Genomic DNA, 12,655 nt, shown 5'->3' on the forward strand with positions numbered 1-12,655 from the left:
TTTTACATATTTAGAATAGCCATGAAAGGCAAATCCTCTTGATTTCATATAATATGTTCACACGATATATCAAGCGGTGTAACTATGGGTGTGCAGACCACTCCAGGTGGCAATTTCCGGGGTAGGGGAGAGAAGAGGGAACAAAAAGAGTGGAAAAACACTTCTAAGGTATAATACGACCACGGGGAATCGAACTCCAACTTGTGAGGACAGTGAAACAACGGTTAAAAGCGTTGTAATAGAGCGTGGTCTGGATTCAAAAGTGGAAATTGTGGAACTGAGAAACTAAAACCGCCTGCTAATCGAAATACAGCTCCAGAGTTCGAAGTTGAAGGAAACGAAGGACCGTCGAACCTTGAGGACCTGAAAAATGTTCGACAATAGCCAATAAAAACCTCAGCAGTGATGGCTGTAAACTAGTGAAGAGTGAAGCATAGCCCGAAGTAACCAGAAGTTTAAAAAGGCCTTTTGAAAAAAAACTGCCTAATGAGAAAGAATTGCAAATTGAATGGTAAATTTATTTCATTAATCTTAATAGCAAAAGCTTATTGTGAAAACAGATTTATGGGAATTTCGAAAAAGAATCTAAAACTTCTCTAAAATAGCATCAGTTTGAAATGGAATTGGAACATTAAAATCAACAAGGTCAACATTGTTGACAAGAACATTGGAACATTGGAATCATACAAGAAAAATTTGTATTTAAAATTTAGGGCAAACTTTTTTGTTTTTCCATTATTTCGGTCAATTTTGTTTAGTTTTTTTCCAATGAAAATACTAAAAAAGGATTATTTCCAATTAGTATACAAAAAATGTTATTAAAAATTTAGAGAGTCCAATAGAATACCCCAACTGTTGCCACTGAGAGAAACATTTCGAAATTCCAAATTTTTGTAGAAAACGGATTAAACCTATACAATAGAGTTCTCTGAAATGCTGAATTTTAGGGTGCAGTATTCATCAAAATAAATCACTGAACTCCCCCTCCCAGAGCATTCTTACCAACTAATTCAGGAAATATCAGAGAGTAAGCTAAAACAATCCATCAAGAGCCACCGTGGAGGATCCTCGCCGGGTATTGATGGAATTCCGTCAACAATGTATAAGAAATCAATCTGTCCCCTGTTGCCAGTTCTATTAACTTTGTATAATGCAGTCCTGGTTTCATGTAGTTGGCCAACAGCATGGAATATGTCGGTTATTATGCAGTTATTTAAAAAGGGTGACCGGATGAAGCATGGTAACCATCGTTGTTTTTGTCTAGTAACAGAAACTAGTAGATATTTGGGAAAATTTCTTCACGGTAGATTAGGGCTGTGGCTAGGGAAGGAAATTATTTTTAGTAAAACTTAAGGAAAATACCGGAAGGATTATTCAACTACAGATCGTGTATTTATACTCCAGGCTCTTATTAGAAAATATTGCAGGGGAAATGGTAGGCTTTTTGTCGCGTTATTGGACTTTCAAAAGGCATTTGATAGTATTGATAGACCTATTTTATTCCGTTACCTTCTTAAGATAGGCCCTTCAGAGGTTCGCCAAAAATGCACGTTGTCACCGAAACTTTTTAGTCTGTATATCAATGATTTTGCAGAGTACCTTGAAATGAAGTGGGCCCCAGTTGTATCACTAGCGAATACCCTATTTTCTTTTTTGCTGTCCTTTGACACACAGCTTTAGTGGCCAAATCAGCCGAGGAGCCCCAAACTCTTCTGAATTCAACTGAATATTACCTAAAATCGAAGAAGTTGAAGCTGAACGCATCTAAGACAGAGATTGTCATCTTCCAAAGTAGGAAGCCCAATGGACCTCAGGATTACTCCCTTACTTATAAAGATGAGGCAATAAAAGTGACTCCAAAGTATGAATATCTGGGATTTGTGGTCGCAGCAAATGGGAATTGGACCGAACACATTAAATTGATGATTTCACGTCGTAAAGCAGCTGCTTGTGCTCTACTTCGGCAAAAAAATATCATGGGAATAAAAAATATGAAGATGCATAAGTACCTTTTTATGACAAAGTCCTACCTGTTGCCCATTATGGATGTGAGCTGTGGGGGACTACTACGGTAAAACAACTGGAATCTCTGCAGTTTATGTATTTTAAAAGAGTTATAGACCTCCAAAATAAATTTAGTAGTTTGGTCCTAAAGTGTGATTTGGGTTTGCAGGATCTACGTCATATGCGGACTATACAAAGGATTAAGTTATGGTTACAGGTTACGCGCTTGCCTGATAACCGCCTGGCCAAAACGGCCTACATAGAGATGTTGAGTTTTACCAAAAAGGCAGCATGGCCCAACAAGGTTAAAGCCCTGTTGGATAATGCTGGTTTATCATGGGCATGGAATGAGGGGCAGGGTCCTCTAGCTAAACCTGAAGATTTCCTCGGTAACTTTGCATAGCGCCTTCGGGACCAAGAGGTTCAGGTTTGGCTAACGGGTCTGGAAAAGTCTAGTAGCCTGCATTTTTAAAGACAGATTAAAGATGTGTATGGGGAGAAGTTTTATTTGAAGCTGAACCTACCGTTGAGAACCCTTAAGTATTGGTTGCAGGCGCGGGCAAATTGCATACCACTGCGTAAAGGCTACTGGGAGTCTTATGATGAGGATGGCTCGGTAAGTAGGCGTGCCTGTTCCCTCTGTGGGGAGTTTGGGGATGGGATGGACCATTTTCTGAGTAGATACCAAAGTTTGGCGAATTTTAGGAATACATTTTTTCATGGGGATGTACCTCTGCTACCGGGTGTTTTGGGGACTACTACGAGGACCTAATTATTGCGTTATGTTGTTTTATAGAGAATAGTCTGATGGCACGGAAAGAAGCTGTAGTTTAAATTTGTTGAGTGTTATTGTTTTTTCCTTATTTGTTTATTTGTTTTTGCGTATATGGCCACTGGTTTTTAAATACACGCATGTATGTATGTATTTAGAATAACCGTGAAAGGCAAATCCTCTTGATGTCATATAATATGTTCACATGATATATCAAGCGGTGAAACTATGGGTGTGCAAACCACTCCAGGAGGCAATTTCCGGGGTAGGGGAGAGAAGAGGGAACAGAAAGAGTGGAAAAACACTTCTAAGGTATAATGCGACCAAGGAGGATCGCACTCCAATTTGTGAGGACAGTGAAACAACAGTTAAAAGCGTTGTCTGGATTCAAAAGTGGAAATTGTGGAACTGAGAAACTAAAACCACCTGCTAATCGAAATACAGCTCCAGAGTTCGAAGTTGAAGGAAACGAAGGACCGTCGAACCTTGAGGACCTGAAGAATGTTGGACAATGGCCAATAAAAACCTCAGCAGTGATGGTTGTAAACTAGTAAAGAGTGAAGCATAGCCCGAAGTAACCAGAAGTTTAAAAAGGCCTTTTGAAAAAAAACTGCCTAATGAGAAAGAATTGCAAATTGAATGGTAAATTTATTTCAGTAATCTTAACAGTAAAAGCTTATTGTGAAAACAGATTTATGGGAATTTCGAAAAAGAATCTAAAACTTCTCGAAAATAGCATCAGTTTGAAATGGAATTGGAATCAACAAGGTCAAAATCCTGTAAAAGAGAATTACAGTCCTCTACATTTAACAACAATGAAATTACTTTTTTATGGGAAGCACTAGATGTGTCTCCTTTGTAGTTTTTCCGAGGGGCCGGGAGGTATTCATTAGACTCAAAAAGGGGGCGGCACTCATCCTAATTGCGCTGCTGGATATATCATATGATCATATTACTATAAAAAAATTCCTTTTTTAGCAGGTTCGGTTACTATTTACACAGGACACTCTTAACTTACAGTTCGTATTATTAATTCTTTGACATCAGAGCAACCTAGTAAAGAGTAGACCACGTCCCATATTAACCAAAAGCTTAAAAAAATACTCTGAAAAAAGAAGTCATTTAAATGTGATTGAGGAATAGCAACTGTTCATTTAAGATTACCTTAATAGTAAAAATTTTTGGAGGAGTTTGGAAAGGAGTTTAAACTACCTCAAAAACGGCGTTTGATCGAAACGAAAAGCAAGGCAATGGAACCACAATGGTCGAAAACCACTAATCGGAGGTTTTCAGCTCCCCATTTGAAAACCCGAGAAAATCACATTTTTGCCTGTGTATGTATTACTAAGTGTTCTTTTTTTCTGGGGTTAATGGGGCACTGAAACATCGTAGAGAACAGTTTAAGGTGTCACCGAAAACTAAATGCTTATGTCATTAATGCTTATAAATTCACCGACGTAACATGCCATATGATATTCTTGGTACCATTTCTGGAAAGGAAGGGCTGGGAAGCGTAACAAATCAAAAACCCTTACCCGGAGGCTTACAACCCCTCCTCCTCTGAATAATCGCACTACCAGTCCTCTTAGTAGGTGAAAAACAAAGACACGTTATGAAAACGGTTGTCAAATTCCAAAACGCAGGGCGTGTTCCCGGTCCGATGAAAAGTTAATAACATTTAATAAAAGTTTAATATTTCGTTCCAGGTAAGAGCGAATTAACAGCTGGAACGATCGAAAATTAAATTCGTATTAAAATTTTGTGAATACGGAGTGTGTTCCAGGTGGAAATAGCAATTTTATTCGTATTTATTTCAAATTTAATACAAATTAACTGCCAATATGGAAAAGTTTATTAACTGATGATTCAATATAAATTCTAATTTATTACTAAAACAGAAGTAATTTTCATGAGGAGTGAGTAAAGTATGAAAAATATGAGTTTTGATTCCTTAACACTCTTTAATTACTATTACGTTGGTCATTTGACTCCATTTTTCCCGCGTTGATGATGAATATACAGAAATGAATTCACTAAAGACGCTAGTTAACCGTTTTCACAAAAAATTGATACAAAATTTAATACGAATTTAATTTTCGATCGTTCTAGCTTTTAATTCGCTCTTACCTGGAACGAAATATTAAATTTTTATTAAACATTATTAACTTTTCAACGTACCGGGAACACGCCCACGGTTAACTAACGTATTTAATAAATTAACTTCTGTACATTCATCATCAAAGTAGGAAAAATGGAGGCAAAAGACCAATCTAATAGTAATCAATGTGTGTTAAGGGATCAAAACTCATATTTTTCAAATTTTACTCACTGCTCATTAAGATTACTCGTGTTTTAATAATAAATTACAATGCATATTGAGGTATCCGTTAATAAACTGTTCCATGTTGGCAGTTGATTCGTATTAAATATGAAATAAATTCGAATTAAATTGCAATTTCCACCTGGAACACACTCGTAGTATCTACACAAAAATTCGATTTGGTCTAAGGGTGGACCTCTTCTGACCCCGACATGGCAGAATTTTTGAATCTACTAGACTTTCATGACCTTTTATCTAAAGGGGATAAAAACTGACTTCACTGGTATTGCAGTCAAAAACTACTACATACATACTAGAATTAAAAAAAATATTCATATCTACGTTCTGCACGAAATTGGGCGGCAAAGACGGAAAGAAATGAACCCTCGAAAAAAATATTCACGCAATTCATATATTTCTACAATTCAACAAAAGGATATAAAAAATCAGTACTTTTCAACTTCCTTTAAAACACGAAAAACACAGATACAACACACCCTCACAAGGTTGCAGATTCGGATTCAGGAGAGGAAGGTGTGTTCTCTTCTAATAAGCCTATATACAATCAGGGAGACTGATAAAGGAGAGGATAGCGTGGTTGTTCTAATCACTTTATACATGACTTAAGGCGAGGCAAAATCTGCTCCCTACAATTTATTCATAAGCTTCCAAAGGTGTGGAAACCTAATAAATTATTATACTAATTAAGACGGCCTTTATGGTCTTATTTAAGACAATCTAAGCAAAAAGTAAGTTAAGTAGCTAAGTTAGTGTAAGTATATTTATCATAGTCTAAGGTCTTGCGGTCTCAGTAATATATATATATATATATATATAGGAAACTTACTTGATAATTTATTTTTATTCAAATCATAGATAGGACTCTTCAGGCTAGTTCTTACGGAAAGGTCTTCAGGGCCACTGTTTGAGGGGAGACCAAAGGGTCCTGGCAGGCCTACTGGCAATGGGGACTGATCGTAGGATGGCCTTTCATTCAAAGTATTCCAAAGACTAGAATATAGAGGTTCCACATCACTTCGTCTTATAGCCTAGAAAAAAACACGACGTTCATACACAGTCATGTAAAAGTGGAAGGCCGAGGCCTTGGCCTATAATTTAAAATCGTTAAAATATAATAAATCTAGTTGTAGTTTCTGTTGTGTGTAAAAGTATCGTACAGGGTTCTCTAAACAAGAATAAGAACGGCCAGTATTTCTAGCCTTAGTTATCCCAACCCTATTGGCTATTTCCTCCATTTCCTCCGAAAATTTACAAAACAACAAATCGTGAAGAAGAGAGAAAACGAGGACAATAACAGCCAGTGAAAAATTAAAAGATTATGTAAATATTTCGGTCAAGACCTCGGTTTGACCGTCCTCAGTGCAGAATAAAACTGATAAAATATAAAAAACTAAAACTTAAAAAAAAAACACAAAAATATTGTCCTCGTTTTCTCTCTTCTTCGAGATTTTATGTTTTGCCATGACTAGCCAGTGTGGTCTCAGAGATTATTTTCCAAAAATTTAGTGTAGTAATAAGTGTCTGATCTCAGTTTCAGATGCTGGACGCTCATTTTCCCCATTCAAGACTGTCAATAATAAAACAACACCAGCTCCATCTAGCGTTTGTGTTTCTTGGCTTTTATTCAATGTATTAGTAAGGCAAAATTAGTGCAATTAATGTAATTGTCAAAACTAGTGAAATAATAAGGGTCTGATCTCAGTTTTTGTAGAAAAAACACAATCGTTAAGGATGAAAAAACTGCCAAGAGATGCCAAACGTTAGGCTTTTTTGACACTTGCGAAAGTTCCACTACTTTTTGGGCTTGATCACCAAGAAAACATCTCGAAATCGTCTTTAATCTCTTCATAAATCGTCTGATTGTTTGCTGTTATGTTTGTGTCTGGTTGTTTGTGTACCAACTTCCTTACCCCTCTCTACTCCCCAAATCTACACACCAAATACAGTGTTTCTCATATATTACCGAAAATATGCAATAAACTTGACGTTGTGAAAGGAATGATCTTCAATTACCGTTAATACCAATGGAGCCAAACCTAATGGAGCTTAATGAGTGGCATTAGCCACAGGGGTCTCATTGAATAAACATGATTTTTTCTTCTTTTTTTCTAGCTACGAACTTGGCATGCATTATTTCACCAGCGAACATAAATAAAAATTGTGGTGAATTAAACTACCCGAAGAGCTCTGTTCCTCATAGCCTGACAACAGTAGAAACATTGTAAAAGAATACATTAATTCGATATTTATGACCATTATCCAATTATAAAACATTAAATCACCTTTTACTAAAAAACTAAAATTATATTCAAGATATTAGTAATATTATTTTTTTAACCTAATGGCAACCCTATATGGTGCTGTACATACGTAATTATTGACAACAGCCCTACAACATCAATTGAAAATCCAAAAGGGTCTGCAACTGTGGTAAGGCATAAAAGAAATGAGCATTATGATAATTGATTAATGAAATCAGTCGGTAAAAAATGGCCAGAAAGTTAGTGAAACTTACTGCCCTCTCCCCTCCCGAAAAGACCTTGTTTAGTGACACCAGGCGTAGAGCTGGCATGTCACCAATATAGTACCCACTACGGTTATGATTTCCGTACCTTCTTTTGTCATCCAATCGGGTTACATTTCGATTATAAAAGCCGCAAAATTTCTGTTATTGAACATAAAACGAAAAAAGGAAGAAGAAGAGAAAAGAGGTTCAAGGCAAAAAAAAAAAAAGCTAAAACCACAACAATAGCAAAATTTACGACTGTTATTCTTTTTTCAATAGGTTAAAATTTTTTTTTTCAAAGTGGACTAAAGATTTAACCCCCATCGCTTTTGTCCAGAAAAAATTTGCTGAACTTAATACAATTACTTATAAAAACCATTTCCAAATCTTGATTGATGGGTCCAAAATGAATGAGAAGGTAGCATGTGGTGCCTTCCTTCCTCACCTGAAAATTGCAATGGGTGAGAGACTGTATAATAATGTATCTATAATGTCTGCAGAGTTAAATTCCATAATCATGGCATTAGAACACCTTATGGAAAATAAACCCTTGATTGTTAATTCAAATAACATTATAGTTTATTCTGACTCTTTATCAAGCCTTGAGTTACTGTCTTCAGCTCCTCAGTATAAGCTGGATATTGACACTTATTATTGTCTTAGTATTATAGATAATCTTGCTTCAAGTGGCATAAGAACTTATTTTCAGTATATTCCCAGCCACTCTGGTATATGTGGTAATCATCAGGTTGATGAAATAGAAAAAATACTATAAATATTGACCAGCCAAGTGGGAGACCAATCCCCATTACTGATGTTTGCCAATGGAGACCACCAGATATTATGTTTAATAAGAAAAATCCTACTCTTTCCCCCTTTCCCAATAAGTATTTTTCTAAAATTTATCATAGAATTCGTTCTGGAACAAATGGACTAAACTTTCTTGCATTCTCGTATCAGTTTCCTAATACAAGTGGTTCAGTTCCCCTGTCTCCTCTTTGCAGGTATTGTATTATGAATAATTAAACAATTGACCACTGCCTATTTGAATGTAATATGCTAACGTCTGCACAGCATACTTTGCATTGTAAACTGTTAAAGTGCTTCAAACACCATAAAATCTCACCATCAGCCAAGAGCCTAGCCGACTATACCTGCACACAGAGCATAGAAATCGATATCTATCATCTTATATTTGAACTCCTTGAGTCGAAAGATCTACTGAAAGATATCTGAGAATATCAAATAAATAAGAGACAACCAAGCCAGTAGCTCTGTAGCCCACAGAGTGAAGCAAAAGGAAAAGGGTTAAATAGTATCAACTGAAAAGCCCGCCTGCAGTGAAATAGAAGAAGAAGAAAGCTAAAACCACAACAATAGCAAAATTTACGACTCTTATTCTTTTTTCAATAGGTCAAAATTTCTCTTATTGATCGTAAAGCGAAAAAAAAGGAAAAAGAAGAGAAAAGAGGTTGAAGGCAAAAAAAGAAGCTGAAACCACAACAATAGCAAAATCTACGACTATTATTTTTCTCAAAAGGTCAAAATTTCTATTATTGAAGAAGAACGAAAAAAGGAAAAAGATGAGAAAAGATGTTGAAGGCAAAAAAAAAGAAGCTGAAACCACAAGAATAGCAAAATCTACGACTGTTATTCTTTTTTCAATAGGTCTTCCAGATGAGGAAGTATTTTCTAAAGGTGAAGACTAAAGATTCCAACTTGAAACTTTTATCTTGAACCCTCAAGACACGGATTTTCTAAAATTTGACATTTTTCTAACGAGATTTCCTCCAAGTTTCCAGAATTTGAGATTCCATAATATCTTCATTTGTTTACATTTCAAATTTTAAGTGATTTCAAATCACTTAAAGTATCTAAGTATTTTTACATAAATCTTGGGTTAAAAATCTTCTTTTTTGCGAGGAATTTTTTGGGAAGACTTCAGGGAATTGCACTTTCAATCAATATAACTAACATACCGACATCGCTTGATTCAGTTCTCTCCAGTCCAGAACGAAGAGAGCACAAAATTCATCCCCCTCCCCGCAAAATTTTGTAAACATCGATGATCACCCATTTTTTTAATGTGACTTGTTTTGCACTTCAAGGAAGTGTTTTGAGTCAAGCATTTCTATTTTAAAAAAATGTTTGCACGATTTCAGAGAAGAAATGAATTAAGAAATTTCAATCGATAATGCAGAAACAATAATTTAAAAAAATTATGGCCAATTTGAAAAGAAAATTATTCCCGAATTTGATTATCTTCATGTTGTCTTAATTCGGTTCATAAGTAGGCATAATTATTGACGGAGAGCTAAAAATTCACCGCTCTTTGCAAAAATAATAGAAAAAGCTAAAATACTAAATTTGAGCTCGATGTAATTAAAACGAAAAAAGTTTGCGCAAAGATATATCGGTTTCTCTTCGAAATGCGTAATCTATTCTGCGTTACACACCTGTAAGAACCGAGGGTATATACAGGACTACATTACGAGCTTTTGAGCCATATAGACTAATGAAATTCCGGGGCCCGCAATGGATAAGGAATATCTTATCTAAGTGCAAAATAAGAATATTAGGAATCCCAAATTAAAACCCCTTATTTGAAATATAAAACTCTAGATCGATTCTCATTGTAGTGGCAAATGTACTAGCGTTGACTGAGTAATGAGCGATATGTCTCCCATGTTTTTTCTTATTTGATGTGCCTTATCATACAGAATGGAGGGTCGTAGGGACTTGCAGGAGGACTCATTCAATCGCGGATCCTAGTATTCAAGGCCAATACCGATCGAAATGCGAGATACCAACCCTTTCTATATCTTATGGTCCTCTATAGCCTCAAATTGTTTGGCGGTAAAATTTTAAGATAAGCATTTTAATCAAAATGACTTACGGTTTCCAGAAATAAGCCTCATTGTTTCCAGAATAAGACTGTTTCCAGAATAAGATTGTTTCCAGAATTCCAAAATAAGACTTATTGTTTCCAGAAATAAGGTTTCCACGAAATAACCGATATAAAACAGAAGCTTTATAGATAGATTTTAATGAAAAGATGGCCATATTACACCTTGTTGAGATCAGAATTACACAATAATTTTTCACCTGTATGATTAATTGGCACGAAAACAGGTCAGGTATATATGCCATAAATCGTGGTCATTTAAGGGTTTACAGAAATCTGAGTCGGCAAAGAATTTTCAGGACTAAAAGTTGGTCCCTTGAGTACCTGCCCCGTCAATACCCCCTCCCTTCACCCTAACCTCACCCATACGGACATGATGAACTATTTTGCACTCATCATCAATAAGGTATTTTTAGGGCACGGTCCTAAAAGTTAAAATTTTCATTGTTAACTATCTGAGTATGACTGTCTTAGACCAAAACATGCTAAGTACATACTAAACAATTGTTGGTTGATTCTGCCGAAATTGGTACTTCTGAACTTCATAATTACAGATTTGAAACTATTATTTCAATAGGGAAGCCCAAACTCAAAAAAATTATGCAAATTTCACGAATGGTTGAAATGTTATACCTTGTTAAGAATCAGAGTTATACAAAAAACTCCAATCTGTAAGGCTAGTGTACTCAGAATAGCGCTCCCAGGCCCGTGCCCCCTTCAACCCCAATCCTTGCCCCATCTTCAACTTTGCTTCTAAGTTAAGAAGTGAACACGGTACTTCTTATGACTCACTAACGTTAACGCACTATTTAGGGGATGGTCCTAAGTGATTCAATGTTTAAATAATTAAACATTTTAAATGTTTAAATGATTAAATGATTAAAGTGATTAAATGTTGATCATTAAGAGGTATAATTCGTTTTCAGTAAAACCACAATTTACATTATAAACCCTTAATTTTAAAATAAAACGAAGTTTTCAATGAAAAGCAGAGAGCACAAATTTAAAACTTAAAAACGACCAGAAATTGGCTTATACGAGATAACAAATCTGACCCAGCAAGGTACCGCGATGAAGGAAGAAATTAAATTCAAAACAAAAAGAATTACAATGAGCATAAAAGTCAACCTCAACACGAACATAAATTTACCAAATAAGAGTGGTCTTGCTGTCACTCAAGCCAGCAAGAGCAAGTAAGAATATAAAGATGTAAGTCACCTGTAAAAATGCTATATATATATATATATATATATATATATATATATATATATATATATATATATATATATATAACATGAAGAACACAAGAGATGTTAGCAGAGAGTGTAAAAGAAATTCGGGGTGGGGGGATAGTGTTCTAAAATTACAATATATTTAGAATTCCAAAAACTAAAAGAACCTGGAAAAATGCGTAAAGATACTGATTTTTTTTTTAACAAGAAGTGAAAAAATGCCAAAATTTTAGGAGGATAAAGTTGAGAAAAAAACACAGAAGATTTCTTTAGAAAAAAAAGACTGGCAAATTCTAAAACTGTAAAAATATTTATAGGGGAGTGGTAGTTGAGGGTAATCCTTAAAAAATAAAATATATTGAAAGAAACTAGTTTAAAATAATGTAGCCTCTACCTGACATTCAGGAATTTCTTTCTCCACATTAGCCTGCTCACCTCCTTCTGAGATTACACCCTGAACCGGATAAGAACCGTCATAAGTTTCTTCCACACGCCTTTTCTTGACTTGCACACTCAGCAACGGAGGGGACGGAGGAGAATATGAAGGCTTTATTAGCGATGGTACACCAGGATCTGATGAATGTGCTGCTGGCTGCAGCTGACTGGCTGGGATAGATGTCTCAGTGTGAATTTCAACGCCATGGGGACTTTTGATACGAGGAGGTGAGCTATCCTAAATAACAGACCAATTATGTTTGTTCGCCAAATTATGTTGACTGACTAATTAGGTTTCTGTTGCCTAAAACTGTCGTGTCCATGGGTTAATCAGTAACACCAATTCACGGTGGGGATGGGTAGGATGGGGATCAAAATGAATTATTTTTAATCAGGGAGAGGGTATTTTGTTGTTTATTGAATTTCTTTCAATGAAAATATGAAGGGAAAAAATTTTTCA

At 35.6% G+C, this 12,655-nt stretch overlaps 1 protein-coding gene across 2 annotated transcripts in view; it reads right to left on the reverse strand.

The window, feature by feature from the left end:
* Nucleotides 1-12,655, reverse strand: part of LOC148947281 (protein jim lovell-like) — a 45,822-nt gene that overhangs the window by 5,598 nt on the left and 27,569 nt on the right. For both annotated transcript variants that reach the window (XM_089097365.1, XM_089097364.1), the window contains 2 exons: nt 12,155-12,433; nt 5,944-6,145 (listed from right to left, as the gene is read on the reverse strand). In XM_089097365.1, coding sequence (XP_088953491.1) covers nt 5,944-6,145; nt 12,155-12,433 — 481 coding nt within the window. The remainder of the gene's footprint in view (nt 1-5,943; nt 6,146-12,154; nt 12,434-12,655) is intronic.

Source organism: Artemia sp. Qi Xiang Cuo, chromosome 11 (assembly GCF_049724085.1).
Source record: "Artemia sp. Qi Xiang Cuo chromosome 11, ASM4972408v1, whole genome shotgun sequence".
Taxonomy (NCBI): Eukaryota; Metazoa; Arthropoda; class Branchiopoda; order Anostraca; family Artemiidae; genus Artemia; species Artemia sp. Qi Xiang Cuo.